Source organism: Microplitis mediator, chromosome 2 (assembly GCF_029852145.1).
Source record: "Microplitis mediator isolate UGA2020A chromosome 2, iyMicMedi2.1, whole genome shotgun sequence".
Taxonomy (NCBI): domain Eukaryota; kingdom Metazoa; phylum Arthropoda; class Insecta; order Hymenoptera; family Braconidae; genus Microplitis; species Microplitis mediator.
The window spans coordinates 118,478-136,917 of NC_079970.1; the positions used below are offsets into that span (position 1 = coordinate 118,478).

The 18,440-nt window shown below is 28.7% G+C and overlaps 5 protein-coding genes across 15 annotated transcripts in view; 3 read left to right on the plus strand and 2 right to left on the minus strand.

Moving 5' to 3' along the window:
• Positions 1-28: 28 nt before the first annotated feature.
• On the minus strand, positions 29-7,178 carry LOC130664156 (putative uncharacterized protein DDB_G0282129). 9 transcript variants are annotated; one of them, XM_057463952.1, is made up of 18 exons: positions 7,032-7,178; positions 6,463-6,705; positions 5,812-5,926; positions 5,598-5,737; positions 5,434-5,532; positions 5,229-5,333; positions 4,998-5,105; positions 4,509-4,895; positions 4,126-4,437; positions 3,620-4,040; positions 3,392-3,532; positions 2,791-3,253; positions 1,904-2,038; positions 1,528-1,785; positions 1,290-1,464; positions 811-1,038; positions 620-739; positions 29-555 (listed from the first exon to the last, which is right to left on the minus strand). In XM_057463952.1, exons 2-18 carry the CDS (start codon positions 6,604-6,606, stop codon positions 445-447), a joined length of 3,462 nt encoding a protein of 1,153 aa, XP_057319935.1. In that variant the 5' UTR covers positions 6,607-6,705; positions 7,032-7,178; the 3' UTR covers positions 29-444. The 9 variants fall into 9 exon arrangements, with proteins under 9 accessions (XP_057319935.1, XP_057319936.1, XP_057319934.1 ...); XM_057463953.1 differs by having other exon boundaries at positions 620-736; positions 2,791-3,256; positions 7,032-7,177; XM_057463951.1 differs by having other exon boundaries at positions 2,791-3,256; positions 7,032-7,177.
• A 580-nt stretch (positions 7,179-7,758) lies between these two features.
• Positions 7,759-9,265, plus strand: LOC130663961 (gem-associated protein 2). Its single transcript, XM_057463555.1, has 5 exons — positions 7,759-8,094; positions 8,164-8,248; positions 8,341-8,496; positions 8,746-9,027; positions 9,109-9,265. The coding sequence occupies exons 1-5, from the start codon at positions 7,988-7,990 to the stop codon at positions 9,199-9,201; spliced, it is 723 nt and encodes a 240-aa protein (XP_057319538.1). The 5' UTR covers positions 7,759-7,987; the 3' UTR covers positions 9,202-9,265.
• An 89-nt stretch (positions 9,266-9,354) lies between these two features.
• LOC130663962 (ubiquitin-like protein 4A-B) lies at positions 9,355-10,732 on the minus strand. Its single transcript, XM_057463557.1, has 3 exons — positions 10,208-10,732; positions 9,977-10,082; positions 9,355-9,878 (listed from the first exon to the last, which is right to left on the minus strand). The coding sequence occupies exons 1-3, from the start codon at positions 10,253-10,255 to the stop codon at positions 9,580-9,582; spliced, it is 453 nt and encodes a 150-aa protein (XP_057319540.1). The 5' UTR covers positions 10,256-10,732; the 3' UTR covers positions 9,355-9,579.
• A 156-nt stretch (positions 10,733-10,888) lies between these two features.
• The window catches only part of LOC130663957 (dentin sialophosphoprotein), a 44,146-nt gene continuing 36,594 nt past the window's right edge, over positions 10,889-18,440 (plus strand). The window contains exons 1-3 of one of the 3 annotated variants that reach the window (XM_057463550.1): positions 10,889-11,530; positions 11,825-11,858; positions 12,522-12,774. The gene's annotated coding sequence lies outside the window, so the exon portion shown is untranslated. Of the gene's footprint in view, positions 11,531-11,824; positions 11,859-12,503; positions 12,775-18,440 lie in introns of those variants that run through there. The other 2 variants (XM_057463551.1, XM_057463552.1) reach the window with 2 other exon arrangements.
• On the plus strand, positions 15,074-17,923 carry LOC130663635 (uncharacterized). Its single transcript, XM_057462978.1, has one exon. It carries the CDS (start codon positions 15,074-15,076, stop codon positions 17,921-17,923), a length of 2,850 nt encoding a protein of 949 aa, XP_057318961.1.

An 18,440-nucleotide genomic window follows, 5' to 3' on the forward strand; every position in this document is an offset into this window, starting at 1 on the left:
ATAAAAATTAAACATGAAATCACATGAATTTTATTTTGTGAAATTTATTTTATCATCTTAATTAACATTTACGGTCCAGACTCCTTTAAATTTTAATAAATTTTTCTGTTTACTTTATTGCCTAATAAATATTGTTAGTTGGATATAGATAAAATTACAATTCTACGAACTTTTACTGTCTTTTAAAAATTATAATAATAGTAAAAAAATAAAAAATATTATTTTTCAGCTGCATATGAAGATTTAGAAAAAATATATATTTTTTTTTCTTTTTTAGTCGGATAGGCGATTTGTAGAAAATGTGTAATTTAAAAGATTAAAGTTTTTAAGTTTAGTTAATTATAAATTAACATTATTAAGTAGAATTTATTTCACTCAATGATAAAATCTGGTTTTAATTCTGTAATCTATAATAATAGTAAAAAACCATTAAATTATCATCGTTTATATTAAATTAGCTATTTCGCGATCTGCTTCCAGTGTCGCAATATCGAGATTTGCCAAGTGCATGTCTCCAGTTTCGGGTATTTCAACACTTCCATCTTCTGGTGAATTCTAATAATTTAAAATAATTATTTTAATTATAGTCATCAATAATAATAATTAAATGTTTAATTACTTGTTGATTATTCGAAGCTTCGGGACGCGATTGATCAGCTTCAGCCAAATCTTCGTTGTATCCAGGAGTAAGAATTGATGGGGGAAATGTATTTATTTCATTTATTTGTGCAGCTGCCTGCTGATTAAATAAATTATTCATAAAATGATTATTATAAATAACTTAAATAATAATAATAATAATAATCTTACTTGGAATTCAAAATGATCAACTAAAAGACCTGGCATATTTTGCGCGTGCGGTACTTGTCCAGCGGTATGAGTCGGCATTAAAAATTCATTCAACAAAGATGACTGATGATCATTATTACTATTTAATAATGGCCGTGCTTGAGCACCAGCACTAGCACCAGCACCAACATCTGAATCTTCGTCACTCGACTGACAACTTTCACTTGCTGTCTGATCTGTTGTTTCATTCTACATATAAACGACAAAGTTGGTTTACAAATCGAATCTCAGGTATTTAATAGGGATGTGCAAATCGTGTTTGAATCGAATCGATTAATTCAAAACTTTTTTAAATATTTTAAATTTTTAAATTACTTTATTCGAATCGAGAAAATTTTTATCAGCTTTAAAATATTCAATTTTTATTTAATAGAATAGTATATGTATTTCTAATAGTTGTTCGATTCGATACGAATAATTAATAAGTTTAAACTGATTACCAATGGATTGTTAGTTGATTGAGTATCCTGAAGAGCTCTTAGTGAACGTAAAAGTTTTGGTCTCAATCTGTCATCATCACTTATTGCTTTTATTTCACGTAAAATAATAACAAGATAATCTGGTCTTGTTCTATTTGATGCGACTAGTGATGAAAGAACATCGCGTATTTCACCGCTAAAAAAATTATTTATTTCAATTAAATACTGAGTTATTTTATTTTATAAACAGATTAAATACCTCATGTGACGTAATGAATAATTGTCATCATTACTGTCAGGCATAGAACGAAAAGAGGAATTTGTATCTTCCCAAAAATTATCAACCGGCTGTGTAGTGACATCATTGTAAGAATTATAATTTCTTACTGGTGTTTCACGATCTTGAGTTTGTAGATTTGATGAGAGTTGAAGATTTAATGAGTACTGAGCCTCGGTACTCGACAAAGAATGTAATGATATATTATCAACTCCGTGCTCACGATTTCTTTTGTCCCTTCTTTACATTATTATTATTATTTTTAATTAAAAAAAATTAGTTACTATCAATCAAAGCATGCTGTTAAATATTCATAAATTGATTATTTAAAATTGTTAAAAACAAACAAATAACTCACACATGACTCGCGTGTGCTGCTGCTGCTGCTGCTGCTGCAACTGTGTTAGTTGACGTACTCGAGTTACCTGAAGTACCAGCCAGTGAATCAGTTACTGACTTTGAGTTTCCTGACAAAAGATTTTGTCTTGAGTAACTGAAAAAAGCAAAAACAATTCCAAAACACATCACACGCTTATTAATTTATGATAATTATTATTGTTATTAATATTAATACATGGAGCATTCCACGCTAAATCAACACAAAAAAAAACAAAAAAAAAGTCTTTTTTTTTTTCAATTCATAACTTCTGCTTGGTTGGATAAAAGAATTTTTAAAAACTTGTAAGAAACGTTTTTGATGAGATAGAACATGAGAAAAAATTTCAACGATCGATTTGGCGTGGAATGCCCCATATATATTAAAATTATTTTACAAACGCATGCTAAAGACAAAAGAAAAATTAAAAACTTCAGGTCCAGTTAATTTATTTACATACCTATTTTTATTACCTACCAAAATCCGCAATAAATTTGTCGATTTAAAAAAAAAAAAAAAAAAAAAAAAAGGTAAAATAAATGAATCGCGAGTAAATTTTAAGTAAATGGCCGTTAATTTTTATTATTCAATATTTTAATAATTACATTAATCTCCGTAATAATTTGATGGATTGATAAATAAATAAAATGAGGAGAATGTTTATCGCAAGGAGTATCGATTAAGTGATCTTTTATAATTTTCATTTAAATTAAATTAATAATAATAATAATAATAAATTCTGAACGAAATATAATAATAGATAAAGTTCACTTAGACAACTGATTGGTTGAATAAATAAAAATAAACTACATAAACACTCGAGTCCTCTAGATGATTGGCAATTTTTTTTTTCAATTTTTGAATTTTACCTTCTAAAGTTATCCCAATAATTGTTGGCACGATTACCCGGGGGCACTTGATTGTTGAGCTGCTGGTGATTGTGATGCTGATGCTGATGATGATGAGAGTTGGCGGATGTGACTATTGAGTTTTGTGATGGAGCTGATGAGGGTGTCGGCAGAGAGACTAGATTTGGTAGCGATGAGCTAGGCGGTAGAGCTGCATCGAGAACGTTGCCCAGATGATGGGTCGAGCGGCTTAGATTTGAATAGCTCTCGCGTGTTTCATTGGAAACCCGTGGTGGCTGGGATTGGTTCTGGTTCAATTGCAAGTGCTGTTGTATCTGAGTTATTGAACTTGTCATTAATTGTAACTCACGCTGCTGCGCCCACAAAAGTTGACAGCATTGTTGCATCGTCGTGCTCATCATTTGTAACTGCTGAGCTTGCGAGCTCATCAGTAGCTGCCGATAGTACTCCACAGAACCGGTACCTACTGAAGAATTTATGCAGTCATATGAAAATATTTATCGTTTATTAAAAAATTTTACTGGTTCAATTTTTGTTAAATCAACTACGTGTGACTTTTTATTTTTTTATTTTTTTTTTATTTACTGTCCGTTTTCATTACCGTGTTGTTGTGGATTTATTGGAGGTGCTGGTACATTCCACCAGTTATTTCCAAAACTATCTACTGCTGTTACTTGTGGCCCGATATCTAGTAAATTATCTGGAGCTGGTATATCGCCACCATTTTGTTGATTTACTTGACCTAAAATAGTAAACAAATAAATAATTATTCCCCAAATTAATGAATTATTAACATAACTTTAATTTAAATTAACAGTAAAATACAAACCAATGGCATTAGAATTAGGCCAAATATTTGCTGGAGTACTAGTGTGACTGTACTGAGAATGAGAACCGCGTCTACTGCTCCAATCAGCTGGAGTAGCGCCGCGATTAACGTTTGACGTGAGAGTTTGCTCTTTTCGCACGAGTTCTTCCAACTGACGTTTCTTACTTTGAGAAATTTCTCCATTCATATTGTTATGATTGTTATTACTGTTATTATTATTATTATTATTAGTATTATTATTGTTGTTACTGGATTTTTTATCAGCTGGATAAACTCCAGCTACTGACATCGGTGGAGTTGAACCGTGTGAGAGAAGTGGCCCATTTTGGGTCGGCGTCAAAGTTGAATTTTTTAAAAGCTGTAATTCAGCGCGCGCTGCTTGTAAAAGTACTTGTTGCTCTTTCATTTCACGTGTTACAGCCTAGAAATTTTTTTTTTTTTGTTTTTTCTCTTATTATTAATAAAATTAATTATAAATAATAAAATATATTATTTTTAAAAAATACCTGAATTTGTTCGACAGTTAAGCGTTCTTTTGAATTACTATATTTAGCATAAGTATCATCCGCTTCACTATTACGATCAACTGAATTACAAGAAGACAATGCTGCATCAACTTCATCCTCAACAGTCTCGCCGTTTTCATTACAACACCCGGTGTTTAAATTTGAATCAACTTCAGGTTCATTAATCGCATTATAACCGTCTCTAGCACGTGTTGCTTCTGCCATAAGATTTTTTAAATGAGCTAATTGCTGCTTAAGAGTTTCTAATTCAACAGCTTTGTCTTGCTTAGGTTTTCTTGAATCTCCAGAGCTCTAAAATAATATTTATAAAATTGATTTAGAAAAAAAAAAATAAAACAAAATAAAATAAAGTCAATACTTACACTACTTGCACGATCAGACATTTCAACATTTTGCAATTCAGCAACAAGTAAATCCATTTGCTTTTTTTTATTCTGCAGTGCCGCTAATTTACTTCTCAGCGCTACAGTCTCTGACTCCAGTACTTCGGCGTCATTTGCCAGCTGACGTTGAGAATTTACGGCGTCATACGCTGGAGTTGAAGACCCAGTCGTCGCTTGATTATTCTCTTGCAGCAGTAACGCCTGCTGAGTTTGACGGGCTTCCTGCAGCCGTTCTCTTACTTGTTGCTGCATACCTACTAGATTTGCTTGATGTTCTTGTAGTTCAGCCAATTTTCGTTGGGACGCCTCCATCTTTTTTCGCAACTGTGACTCTAGTGATTCTTCTCCATTAGCACCCTCGCCATTCTGCTTTAATAAAATAATATTTAAAAAAAAAAAGAAAAAAAAATTGAAATCAATCATTTAATTAAGTAATGCAATAATATTTAATCATGCGATTAAACACACCCTGCGATTATTGTTAGTAATAAGAATACGTTCTTGAGAGGTCAATATATCCAAAAGCTCGCTAAATCTTTTCATTTGATTGGAATACTGGAGTGGCTGAGCATTAAGCTATAAAATTTCATGCTATTAGTGTTAATAAATCTTAAATAAATAAATTAGTGAAGAAATTAAAGAGTTAGAATAAAAAAAAGATTGTCAATATTAAATGAAGGATTATTAAGTGAAAGTAACCTCTTCAATAGGACGATATTCTTCCAAAAGCTTAGTAAGTTTTCTCTCACTATCCCGTAAATCTTCAACCATAATAGCTAATTTATCGTGCTGAGTGTGTGCTCGCTATGAATAATTTAAAAAACAGTGGACGTAATAAATTAAATTAAATATTAATAAATAAATTAAGATAAATATATATTTGGCACTAGATGATCGAACTTACTGGATCAGACGACAGACTCAGTGATTCCATCATCGTAGAGGTCATTCTGATGTAATCGCGGATTTGATTCAAACGGCTCTCCACTTGATTACGATCCGGCTGTTTATTTTAATTAATAAATAAATAAATAAATAAATAAATTTATTGAAAAATAAATAAATTACCATTTTATCAACATTCATAGGTTTTGCTGGTTGTAGATGAGGAGGTGATTGAGCACGTGAATCTACTGATTGAGCCATTTCTTGCCACTGAATGCAATCTTTACCGGTATAGTTATATTGTCTAGTTCCACCGAGTGAAACTTTAAAAATTAAATATATTTAAAAATATTTATCAATTTAAATACAAATATTATTTATTTTAATTTATAGATACCAATATCTGCAAAATCTTGGTAGGACAGTGAAGCTACTGATGATGTAGATCGTGTATTACTATTTTTTGTACTTCTACCAGTATCCCTGTCGTTGGCAACTGGTTGAAAATCCAACTGTTTAAAGAAAAAAAAAAAAAAAAGATTAGAAAAAAAATATATATATATCAGTATTGTATTATTAGAAATGAAATTTGAATACTGAGTTTAAAATGTCTTACGTATGGTTATATATGGAATTACAATTAAGTATTTTAAAATAAAGACTAAAGATACAGTGGAGCAACAGCGACAGCGACAGCAGCAGGAGCTTTGCTATACCACCAGCACAAAACTTTAGTACTACAAATAATCTACTTGCAAGTCTCAAGATAGAATTACTCCCCACTATTTAAAACATTTATATTTTTAGATTATTTAACATCCTGAAACCTGAATTTATACTGATGCTAAAGTTATTCAAACACTTGACGAGTATCTTATACCAATATTTTAAATTGTTTAAATAATAATAACAATAAATAAAATTTATATACATATGCATTTATATTTAAAATAACATACGAATGTTTAAATAAATTATTTTTAAAATTTAATTTTAGTTTCGTTGTGTAAAAGTGTAAAGATTAATAATTAATTAATAATATATTTACCAAATTATTTGAATGCTGAGTTTGATAAATAGTACGAACAGATGGTTGATTTGAATTTATAATTTCTCTATTTCTATCATTTCTTCTGTTACTTTTTGGTAACGTTCCTGTATTTCTTGGACCATCATTAACACCAGGAGTCATTACTGCTTTTATATTAATTATAGAGCGGCAATAAACAATACCCCAAAAAAAATTTATTTTTTTTTTAATAAATTGGTTAAAAATTTATTTTTAAGTAAACTAAAAAAAAAAAAAAAGTTAAATAAATAAATGAATGTAGTAAAATAAAATGATAATTATACAGAATTATAATGATTTATATAATGGACTGACTAAATTAATTATATGTCACTTTAGTACTAAATTATTTGGCAATAGCTACACATTTAATAATTATTGTGTACTATTAGTGTCTATAAATAAAAACAGTCTTTTGACGCATTTCGTTTTATTATATCGTATGTCAGTTTCAAATTTTAAATGTTTTCCAAAGATTTTATTTAATGAATACTCAAGACTTTGACAGCTTGATATGAAAATTATGGTATTTAATTTTTTGACTGTACCAGGCCGTATCCATCGACTCCGTATCCAATGGAAAATCGAGATAAAGATAGAGATCGAGACTTTTATATATATAAATAAATAAATAAATAAATAAATAAATAAATAAGTTAACTGGATTTAACTTTATTAATTTTATTTAACTTAAATGGTTGCAGATAACCTAGAAATTCAAGTTGTTATTATTATTATTAAAAAAAAAAAAAAAAAAATTGTGTCGCTGCATTCGCTGATATCTCAATTTATTTAAATAAATTAATTATTTTTCTAAATCCTATTTGATTCATCTAATTAATTAATCATTATAATTTAAATATTTAAATAAAAATAAATTTTTAAAATCAACTTAAGTTCTACTATTAAGTTAGCGCGGAATTTTGATAATTTAAATAATTTATATACCAAAAAATTGCTCTTTAAATTCTCTTACAGAATCGACAATTACTCCAATTAAAAAGTTAATATTTAATTAATTATTTTCAATTGAATATTAGTGATAAGTATTAAAAATAAAATTTATTTATTGAGTTATTTACATAAATTAATTTTGTATTGTCAATTGTTAATAAATAAATTATATATTAATTGTGGATTCTGATTTCTGAAAGAGCATTTAAACAGAAATTTTTTGGTATATCAAATATTTAAAAATATTAAATATCCGCGGTAATTTAATAGTGGTCATAAACGTCACAATTATAAATATGTATGTTATGGAGATTATTAAGTACAGTTGTAATTTAATTATTGAATATAGATGTCACTGAGTGTAGATGTCGTACATATGTATGACACCCACATTATTATTATCAATAAACAAAAAGCACCTAAATCTTCATGATCTAGACCATCTAGACAACACATGTTGTAATATACATAATAAAAAATAAATAAATAATTATTAATTTTATTCATTCTTTGAAGAAGATAAAAAAAAAAAAATCATATAATTAAAATAATGACCGAATCATTTCGTGAACCAGCATTATTTGTTGGAGATATTGATGAGGAAATTGATTTCTCAAAGCCTCCAAACTCTGGTGAAGAATACATAAAGCGTGTCGTGTAATTATTTTATTTATATTTATTTATAATTATTAATTATTGATAATTTAATTATAAAATGAATTTCAGAGTCGAAGCAAAGCAGTGTGATGATATTGTCGTAGCAAATATTGATAGTAAAAAATTAAAGAAACCTACTGTTGATGTTGAACATGTAAGTATTATTTATTTTTTATTTTCGCTAATGAGAATTTTGATAGTAATTACTAATTCGAAGGAAATAATAAATGGATGGTGTTGAAAAAGTTGGCAGGATGTGTTGAAGCTCCAGAAACGTTATGTCCAACATTGGAGTGGCAAAATTGCCAGGTTGCTGATTTTTCAAAGCTGAGACTTAATGTAGCTGGACTTAAAATTGAAAGGGAGAATTGCAGGAGTAAAAAAAAATCAATATCAGTGCTTGTAAGTCTTTATTTTTTATTATCTACTCTGAAACTTGTAGTTTTAATGTCCTATCGAACAAAGGACGGTCTAGTTGTTGATTTTTTATATTTCAATTTTGTTTTAGAATAAAATCTTGTCATTTCAGTTAGCCGAGTTGTCAATTTAATTTTGTTTTAAAATCTAGTCTTTGTCTGAAATAGTCTTGTTAATATTTCGCTTCACAATATAACATTAATGAATAGTTTAATATTTAAATTTAATTTCCAGCCAGACGCTGATGATCAAACAGACTGGATTAATTTTTGTCTTGGATCGGCTGACCAAGACCCTCATGTTCCAACACTAGATATTATTTTTTCAATGAACCAACCTTTAGTTGAACAAGTACTAGAGTATCTTGTAGAACAAGTAGATACTAAAGGTCTTAGCTCTGAATTAGGACGTTGGATCTATGCCTTGCTGAGTGTCTTAGAAATTCCATTGAACCCTGATATCTGTTCATGTTTAAGGACATTAGCACGGGCTTGTTCACGTGCTCGAGCTAATTTAGTAAAACGCTCAATTAACTATATAAATAATTATAAAATTATATAAACTTAATTATTTATTTATTTATTTTTTCTTTTGCAGGCTTCTAGTGATGACAGTATAGTATCAACTATGAATCTTTTTATCTGTCTAGTAGCAAGATATTTCAGACAATTAGATTTAGCTGATCCTTAATAATAAAATACTGAAAATTAAATGTAAAATAATTTTTTATTTTTCATACATGTTTTTTAATAAATTAAAATTAAATTTTGATAAAACTTAATTTTTATTTATACAAATAATAATAATCATTATCAATTATAAATCAATATATTTGTTGATGAATTGTTACAATTAAAAAAAATGATTTTGCTGATAACTAAAATTTATTATTGCGTGAAAGCATTAATAATTACGGTATGCCATGATTATTAAGTAATAATTACAATAAAAAACGTAATATTAATTCAGTAAAACTATTATTACAATAGTAATATTAATAATAATAATAAATTGTTAAATATGAAATAGTAAATAATAATAATATTATTATTATGAAATATTACATCATCATACTATATTTTCTTGATCTTGAAGTAAAGCAGTAGCTAATCTCTCCAAATCATCAAAACTAAGATTATTAACTTTGGTCCTCAAATCTTTGACCAGTTCATTTATAATTGACTCAGTTTCTGTTTGACTGTAATATTTTTTCAATACTTTCGATACCGATTCCCGCAATAATGCAGTTCCGTATTTTTGTACCGATTGTGATTTTTCATCACCTGATTCTTGGGTTGTCTTTCTGACTACCAGATTTAATTTGCTACCATCTTTTATACCAGGATAGAAACTCAAAGGGTTTTCATCTGCAATAACCATCGATATATTTATTAATTAATCTACCAATAAATCTTGATAATAAACTATTATTATATTGCAAATTAATTAAGTAAATAAAAATAACCTGCAAGTGCTTTGCCAGTTAGTAAAAGTTTTTGTTGAGGCACATCCACACCCAAAAGTTCGCTGACTTTATTTTTCAGTTCCAAAACTGTCTCCGACGGTGATATCTAGTAAAATATAAATAATTCATTTTTATTAATTAATTGATAATATCTCTCGTAAATGTAGAAAAAAAAAAAAAAAAAAAAACGATACATGATTGATTGCTTGAGTAAATAAATTATCCACGTACCTCAACTACACACTCTCGTCCTTGGAGAATTTTAACTGAAATTTTCATCTTGTTTTTTATTTTAAATTTTAAATTTAAAAAAAATCAAATTCACCCTCGCAATAATAAAATTAAATGATGAAAAAAAAAAAAAATAAACAAAAAAAAAAAAACAAAACAAAACAAAAAAAATAATGATTTAAATCAAGTAAATTGTGCCGAATAAATCACCAATGACAGAATTACAGAAAGCATTTCAAAAATACAGGTTATAATTTCCTTGACAAATTTGTTTCCTCACACTTGGACACTCTTCTGTGCTTTTTTGGTTGTCTACGTCTACCCCTTCCGTGATATTTCAACGTAAGCCGTTTTTTTATTATTTTTACTTTATTTATTTAGTTTTTAAAATTTTATTTTTCGTAAATTATATGAACACTAGGTAGTACGGTATCAGCGACAATCAGCGAATCGTAAATTGTGAGCCAAGACTTAAGACAGTGCACAGTGGCGACGTCGTTTTGTTGAATTTTGAACTCGACCGGAGAACGATCAAAACCATAAATTAAAAAATATGGACGCCGAGAACGACAATGACCGACTATAACCGACTACAACCGACTCTCGACGACGACGTCGAGTATCGTCGATTGTCGTCGATTATTATCACCGTCGACGAGGTTCCTCGTTTTGGAGTCCGCGTTAATCTGCGGCGGGGGCGCACTCGCCACCTCTATTTTATTTTTCACTTATTTCTTTTCTTATTTTCATTTGTATGAACCGCGTGTGTATTCTTATTATTACTATATACATTTGGACGTTGGTATTGGTTGGTATTGGTTGGTATCGGTAATCGGTAGTTACCAGTCAGCTGTTTCCGTTTATTCTATTGTATTGTTAAGAGAGTTAAGAGTTTTATTACATCGAGTAGTGAAAAAGGAAAAAGGAAAAAGGAAAAGAAACTACGTAAGATAATAATTATTATTGTGGATTCGCCTTTTGTTGATTCCGCAGCAGAGTCAACGAAAGTACTCGCGGATGAGGCGGGAGCGGGAGTACTGCTAGTACTGAGTAGTCACTGAGTAGTTGGCTTTAACTAGGGCTCACGTAAGCATGTGTCAATCTATTTAATGTTTATTAAACCGGTAGTTTTTCTTTTTCTTTTTCATTTTAAATTATTTAAGTACATGGTTTTTTTTAACTCGTATTTTAAACAATTTATCATCAAGTATTTAATCTATTGCTAGAGTTGTTTCGATAAATAGTCGATAGAATGTTTGTTTTAAAAATAATCTGCTGCGAGGAGAAAGTTGTTTATTATTATTATTAGATATTAAGTACTAGGTATGTAATAATTAGTGTTTGATAAATTTTAAATATTAGATAAAATAAAAAGGGCTGGGTGAAGAGAAAAATTCAAAAAAAGTTAATGCTTGGGGTTGTAATCATCGACGAGGTCGTCGTCGTCGTCGATGTTTTTTTTTTAGTTATCTTCAGTCTTTATCTTCACAGTCAAGGGTGTAAATTTAGTTTTACTTTTAAATTGCATTAATGGAAATAAAATGGATGAATTTCTTTAATTTTTTTTATCTAATTAATTAATTGATTTTTTTTTTCTTTGTTTTTTTTTTTTTTTAGATTACAAAGAGTACAGTGGTACTACTAACGTTGGGTATGTAAAAAAAAAAAAGTAAATCTGGTAGTGTGACATCTGGATGAACGCCGGGCTTGACTGTCGTGGCTGTTGTGCTTCCAAAATAACAAAACAAAAAAAAAAAAAAAAAAAGGAACAATTATAATAATTTTCGACAAATAAAGTGTGGACTCTTGTCTCGGTAATCTTAAAATAATTATTGAAGAGGCTCATTATTTTTAAAAAAAACCAACGTGAGTTTGATTAAGTGTTTTAATTGTCGTGTTTTTTTTTTTTTACTTTTTTTTTTTTTTTTTTTTCTCATTTGAAGTGAATTGGAGTTTTTATTTTTTTTAATAACGCGATATACTTGCAATTAAATTAATTGATATCGGCTCGTAGGATTGGAGAATTTTATTTATATTTAATGCTAGAATTATTCTGGCAGTGTTTGTCTGATTTAATTAATTAACCATTAACCATTGCCAATTGTTTTGTTATTTTTTATTATTATTATTATTACTTTTATCTATGAACAGTTAGACTGTTATATATTTATTAAGTTGCATAAAAATACTGAGTATGTGTGTGTGTCTGTGTGTGTGTGTGTGTGTGTAATCAATACATCTAAATGAGATTCAATTGGTTTTTTTTATTAGATATAATTTGTTTGTTATTTTTATTATTATTTTTATATTAAAGTGATTAATTAAAATGGAAAATGATTAATGACGATAACAGATAAACTCAGAAAAACATTTATCGCATTGGTTATTTGAAACAGTGGTTAATTGTGATGGTACTTTATTGTTAATACGTTATTGTAATAATAGTACACCATGGGATTTAAATAATTGTGATAGAGAATAAATAAATAACATAAATATTTTAAAAGTTTAAGTGTTGTGCCATTTTACAAGTGGAACGTTAAGAGGAGGCTGCGGATAAAACCAAGGTAAACATTTTTATACTATTAAATATTTATTTTATTTTTTTATTTTTTATTATTAGCAATTTTATAGATTTCAATGAAGAAAAAAAAATTATTATTAAAATTTCATATAATAGTTTTATGTAAAATATTTTTTTTTTTTCGAAAAATTAACACTATTCCGATGTTAATTGAAAAAACATTATAGTTTAAATTTTTCTTTCGTAAAAATAAAAGTTTATACAATTGAAAAATGTTGTCAAATGACAATAAACTTTTACGCGGGTGGCGAATAAGAATAAGTGTGTTACTGTTTTGAAAAGTTAATGGATTTTTAACTTGAAAAAAAAAAATTTTATGTAAGCGCATTCGTTATTAAATGAATTTAACTATGATATGTTTTTCCTTGAATTTAAATTGCTATGGATGTCACAAATGATCCTTTATCGTTCGTGTAAATACGATAAAGGCGGTAATTTTAAATTTACACTCGTATTTTATAAAATAGCATGATCGGAAAATAATTTTTATTACTAAACATAAATAAATTTCGATTTACATATAAATCATTATTGCTTGATAAAATAAAATTAAAATAATTACTTTTAAATTTATGAAACTCATAAATTTATTAATTACCGGAATTCAACTTAATTTCTGACATGGTTACAATTACATCATAAATTGTCAATAATATTATTGAAGTAAATGAGTTATTCAATACTTTTTTTTATTCTTTATTGTTTATAATTAATTGTTAAAAAATAAATTATCTTATCAATTGACCTATTGTAGTTAGTTATTGTAATTAATGCACACAATTTGAGCACGTATACACTGATGATTATAAATAATTTTAACATTGAAGTAACACGCAAGAATTGAATATTCAACTGTCGTGACTTCGCCCACCAACATCTAGCCACCCACTTAATCGTTTACATATAATATCTTTGTTACTTGCATAAGACTCAAACAGCTGTTTTTATACTCAATTTTTTTTATTATTTAACCGACAAAATAAATTACATATAAACCAATTATCTTTATTTATTATTACTATTCAAAATTACTGTTATCATTATCACAAATGAGCGGATGAATTCATATTTATATTTTATTTTTTTTTTATCTCCATATCAGACTGTGCAGTAATTAGAATAAAATTAGATAAGAGTAGTGATAATATGTAATGAGATTAGAGTGTATAACTGTGTGATGTTAATGATGATTGAACAGTTGAATGGATCAGTAATCACCAAGTAATGGACAGTGTCTAGCATCCTACTGCTATATATATATATATATATATATATATATATATATATTGATACAAACTCAAGGACAGAAGGTCGATAATTTCTCTCGACATGATTGAGTTATATAATCTAATTAGTTGACATAAATAAAATTTATTTTAATTCAAGTCAAATTAATTTTTTTTTTTTTTTTTTTTTCTATTAAATTTTTGAATTTAAAAATATAAAAATTTATATATTTAATATTATTGGTGGATTTTTATAAAATAAATAAAATGCATGCGTTGTATTGCATATATGAGTTATTTTAATATGAATAATTTACTCACGTACGAGCCGAGTTTTTTCTGCTTTTATTTTACTCGTTTTAACGCATAGTACACTATAAATTTTATAAAAACTTTAAATTATTTATTTTTAATATCGTGATTAAATTTTACAGCTTTAGATTTTTATTTCAATTAATAATTTATAATATTAATTATTATGAATATGATTGAAAAGTATTTACTTAAAATTGGTGTGTGACAAGGTTATAAAGAGGTCGAGGACGTGTGTGTGTGTGTGTGTGTTGGAGAGGGGATGATGTGTGCATTCATTTGGCTCTTTGACTGAAAATGAATAATAGACGCGAATGAGGACGTGGTGCATGCAGTTGAATTCGAATGCAACAAAACAGAAACCGCGAGACCAGACCGCCCCCATCTTTGCTGCCAGACTAAACGGCGACAGAGATTACATACTAGAAAAGTTAAATCGTTATTGTCATCTTTATTTTATATCTTATATACACTAATGCTAAACATACAAATATACCGAGTAATGTCTTAATCAAAACGTCAAATTTATCTAATGATCCTGTACGTATACATCGCAGACATCCATCGACACTTTACAAATTAAAGAAGCAGATTCTTACTGAGTATAAGAAATTACCATCAAAAAATGTGTGGATTGCTGCTTCGTTTGTTTTTGTTAGATTTTCTTCTGAAAAGCCACCTTTAAAACTACTTCCATCCAATGGGATGGAGATTCTTCGTCAGCATCTGCTATAACATAATCTAATGTTCATTGACTCTACACCCCGTATATCAGTTTTGTTGAATTCTCGACCTCAAAATAAATTAAAAATCTGTCATCTAAATGCTCAATCAATTACACCTCACATCGATGAGTTTCGAGATTTCTTCAATGATAACTATTACGATGTTATAGCTATATCTGAAACATGGTTGACTACTAATATAGTTGATGCTCAGATCTGCTTACCGATGTTTCATTTACATAGAAATGATCGGAAGTTACGCCATGGAGGTGGGGTGGCAATCTATGTTCGGGATACATTATCTTCACGAGTTGTTTCTTGCTCATCAAATGTTACTTCAGGATATCCTGAATATTTGATAATTGAAATATGGTCTACAGCTAATAATAAAATATTACTTTCAACTATTTATAGACCGCCAAACACGGCGATGTTAGATAACTTTGAACAAGAATTTGATAATTTATTTCATTTATATAAAAATATAGTAATAATTGGAGATCTTAATATTAATCTACTACAACACTATTATGAATCGTCTTACCTAACTGATTTTTGTAATTTCCATAATCTACACTTGGTTAACTTTACTCCTACACATCACACTGCTTCATCCCATACTTGGATAGATCACTGCATAGTTAATGATTCTTCAAATGTTATGGAATCAAATCAATCTACTGAACCTTTTCTATCTGGTCATGACGTTATTTCAATTGTACTTGATTATAACGTCCCAAAACAAACAGCGAAAATAATTAAATACAGGAACTGGAGTCTGATCAACCAAGAATCAATAGCTGATTCACTTTGTGAAGCTGAATTGCCGAATATTGATAATAGGTGCCCTATAGATGATTCAGTCAACTGTCTGAATGTAAGCATTTGTAATGTTGTTAACTCGATTGCTCCTGAACGTCTAATAAAGGTTTCTAGACCACCAGCTCCATGGATCACAGATGATATACGAATCATCCAACGTAGAAGAAATAAACTATACAGGGTTTTTAGAAGAACGGGATATGCTTATGTTGAATATTGCAATGTTAGACGTCTGGTAAAGCAAAAAATTACAGCTGCTAAACGTGAGTTTTTCCAATCAAGATTCACCTATGTTCGTACTCCGAAAATTATCTGGGACGACTTCAGAAGATTAGGACTCCTTAAATCAACATTGTCAACATGTCCGCGTGATCTTGATATTAATGGATTAAATAGCTATTTTGTGTCGGTGGGTGATGCAAGTAATGATGATCAGCAGTTAAAGTTAGCCTGTATTACTCCATATAGTATAAACCAGTTTGACTTTGTTAATATCACACCTGATGATGTTAAAAAGAACCTAAGTAGAATAACTACTAGTGCAGTTGGTCCGGATGGTCTATCAATTCGGTATTATAAACGCTTAATATCATTCTACTCAAAACAAATTGTGGACTTATTTAATACTAGTCTGACACGTTGTGAGTTTCCTCATCAATGGAAGGATTCGCTAATAATACCTATACCTAAAATCAAAGATCCACGAATATTTGGGGATTATAGGCCAATATCAATACTGTGTCCACTATCTAAGGTTCTAGAGCGGTGCATCTATGATCAGATTATAGAATATCTAGTAGGCAATAACATACTAGATCGATATCAAACAGGATTTATGAAAGGAATGAGTACACAGACAGCTTTACTACGCTTCTGTGATGATATCAGATCTGGTATAGATAACCGTTCAATTACAATTGCTATATCATTTGATTTTACGAAAGCATTTGATAGTGTTAATCATTTGTTACTATTAAAGAAGCTTCGTGCCTACAATTTCTCTGAAAATACTCTCAAATGGTTCTACTCCTATTTAACAAACAGACGTCAAGCAGTAAGGTTAGAAAATCTCTTATCATCGTGGAAGTACAATCGAAGTGGAGTTCCTCAAGGAAGTGTTCTTGGGCCATTATTGTATGCTATTTTTATCTCAGACTTGGGATCTCTAATCGATTGTAATCACATTTTCTATGCTGATGATCTCATTGTTTATATAACATGCTCGCTGTCAATCATTGATGAAACTATAGAAAAACTCAACAACATTATCATAAAGATCAATAGCTGGTGTACTGAAAATTATTTAAGACTAAATCCTGATAAAACGAAAGCTATTATCTTAGGTAGCCCGCAGCATGTGCGAGATCCCACATGTGTTAATGCGCTGAAAATAGTAGTAAACGGGAAGACCATTGAATATGTCAAGTCATTAAAATATCTTGGGGTTATTATTGATGACACTCTGTCGTGGCATGAGCAAGCTATTGCTGTTAGTAATCGAGCTATGAGTTGTCTTGCTCGTCTCAAAATAAATAATAAGATCTTCAATACTACTATGCGGAGAAAGCTAGTGGTTGCTCTAGTCTTTCCTACGTTTGATTATTGTTCTGCTGTATTTTCTAACATATCTGGTGTACTTCAAACAAGACTACAACGTAAATTCAACGCATGCATTAGATTTATCTTTCAATTACGTCGTTACGATCATATAACCCCATACAGAAAACAACTTGGTTGGTTAACATTACAAAGTAGACGGGAATTTTTAATTTGTTGTATAGTGTATAAAATGCTACATCTTAATCATGACCCTATTCTGCGAGAAAATTTCCGTATACTTTTATCTGTTCGTGGTCGTGCGGCGAGACAAAATGATGTTTTTTATCAACCATCTTGTAGAACAGTATCATATGAGAAATCATTTCTATTCTCAGCTATTAGATTATGGAATCAATTGCCATCGGAAATAGTAGCTATGAATAATTATACTGAGTTTAGAACAGCCTGTTATACTAGATTTTTTGAAAGAACTACAGATTTACAATAATTAAAATATGCGAGATGTATTTTTATGTATATGTTTCGATCTCTTTTTATATGTTATCTTTTTATATGTTATATTTTATATATTATATATTATATATCTTATATATTTTTTCACATACATTTCTTATTAAGTCAATGAACATTAATAGTAATCATAACTTAAAAATTTACGTTATAAGTGTTATTTAGTATTATTAAAATGATTATTAATATTATACTATACTATAATTTAATTTAATGTATATTTCATGTATTATGGCCCTTAGGGAGCTGAGCTTCAGGGTCAAATAAAAATTTATTAAATAAATAAATAAATAAATAATGCAAAAAATTAAAGGAGCAGAAAAATTTTATAAATTTTTTAGTGATTTTTGGAAGGCTGTAACTTGGTGAAAAAAAATCGTATCGAAAATTTAAAAAAAGCATTTTATAGCTTGAAATCTCTAGTTTAAGTGTATTTTTTTCAAAATTTTTTAAAAGCTCCGATTATTGCGCAAACATGAGAAATACCGCGAGCC

Excerpts from the sequence above, each read along its gene's own strand:
- LOC130664156 (XM_057463951.1), bottom strand. The coding sequence starts at position 6,606 with ATGACTCCTGGTGTTAATGATGGTCCAAGAAATACAGGAACGTTACCA. Across the intron at positions 5,533-5,597 it reads CTATGAATGTTGATAAAATG|CCGGATCGTAATCAAGTGGA; the intron begins GTAATTTATTTA and ends TAAAATAAACAG. Across the intron at positions 1,465-1,527 it reads TATTCATTACGTCACATGAG|CGGTGAAATACGCGATGTTC; the intron begins GTATTTAATCTG and ends TAATTTTTTTAG.
- LOC130663961 (XM_057463555.1), top strand. The coding sequence starts at position 7,988 with ATGACCGAATCATTTCGTGAACCAGCATTATTTGTTGGAGATATTGAT. Across the intron at positions 8,095-8,163 it reads GAATACATAAAGCGTGTCGT|AGTCGAAGCAAAGCAGTGTG; the intron begins GTAATTATTTTA and ends AATGAATTTCAG. Across the intron at positions 8,249-8,340 it reads CTACTGTTGATGTTGAACAT|TTGGCAGGATGTGTTGAAGC; the intron begins GTAAGTATTATT and ends GTGTTGAAAAAG.
- LOC130663962 (XM_057463557.1), bottom strand. The coding sequence starts at position 10,255 with ATGAAAATTTCAGTTAAAATTCTCCAAGGACGAGAGTGTGTAGTTGAG. Across the intron at positions 10,083-10,207 it reads GACGAGAGTGTGTAGTTGAG|ATATCACCGTCGGAGACAGT; the intron begins GTACGTGGATAA and ends ATATTTTACTAG. Across the intron at positions 9,879-9,976 it reads AACTGGCAAAGCACTTGCAG|ATGAAAACCCTTTGAGTTTC; the intron begins GTTATTTTTATT and ends TGGTTATTGCAG.
- LOC130663635 (XM_057462978.1), top strand. The coding sequence starts at position 15,074 with ATGTTCATTGACTCTACACCCCGTATATCAGTTTTGTTGAATTCTCGA.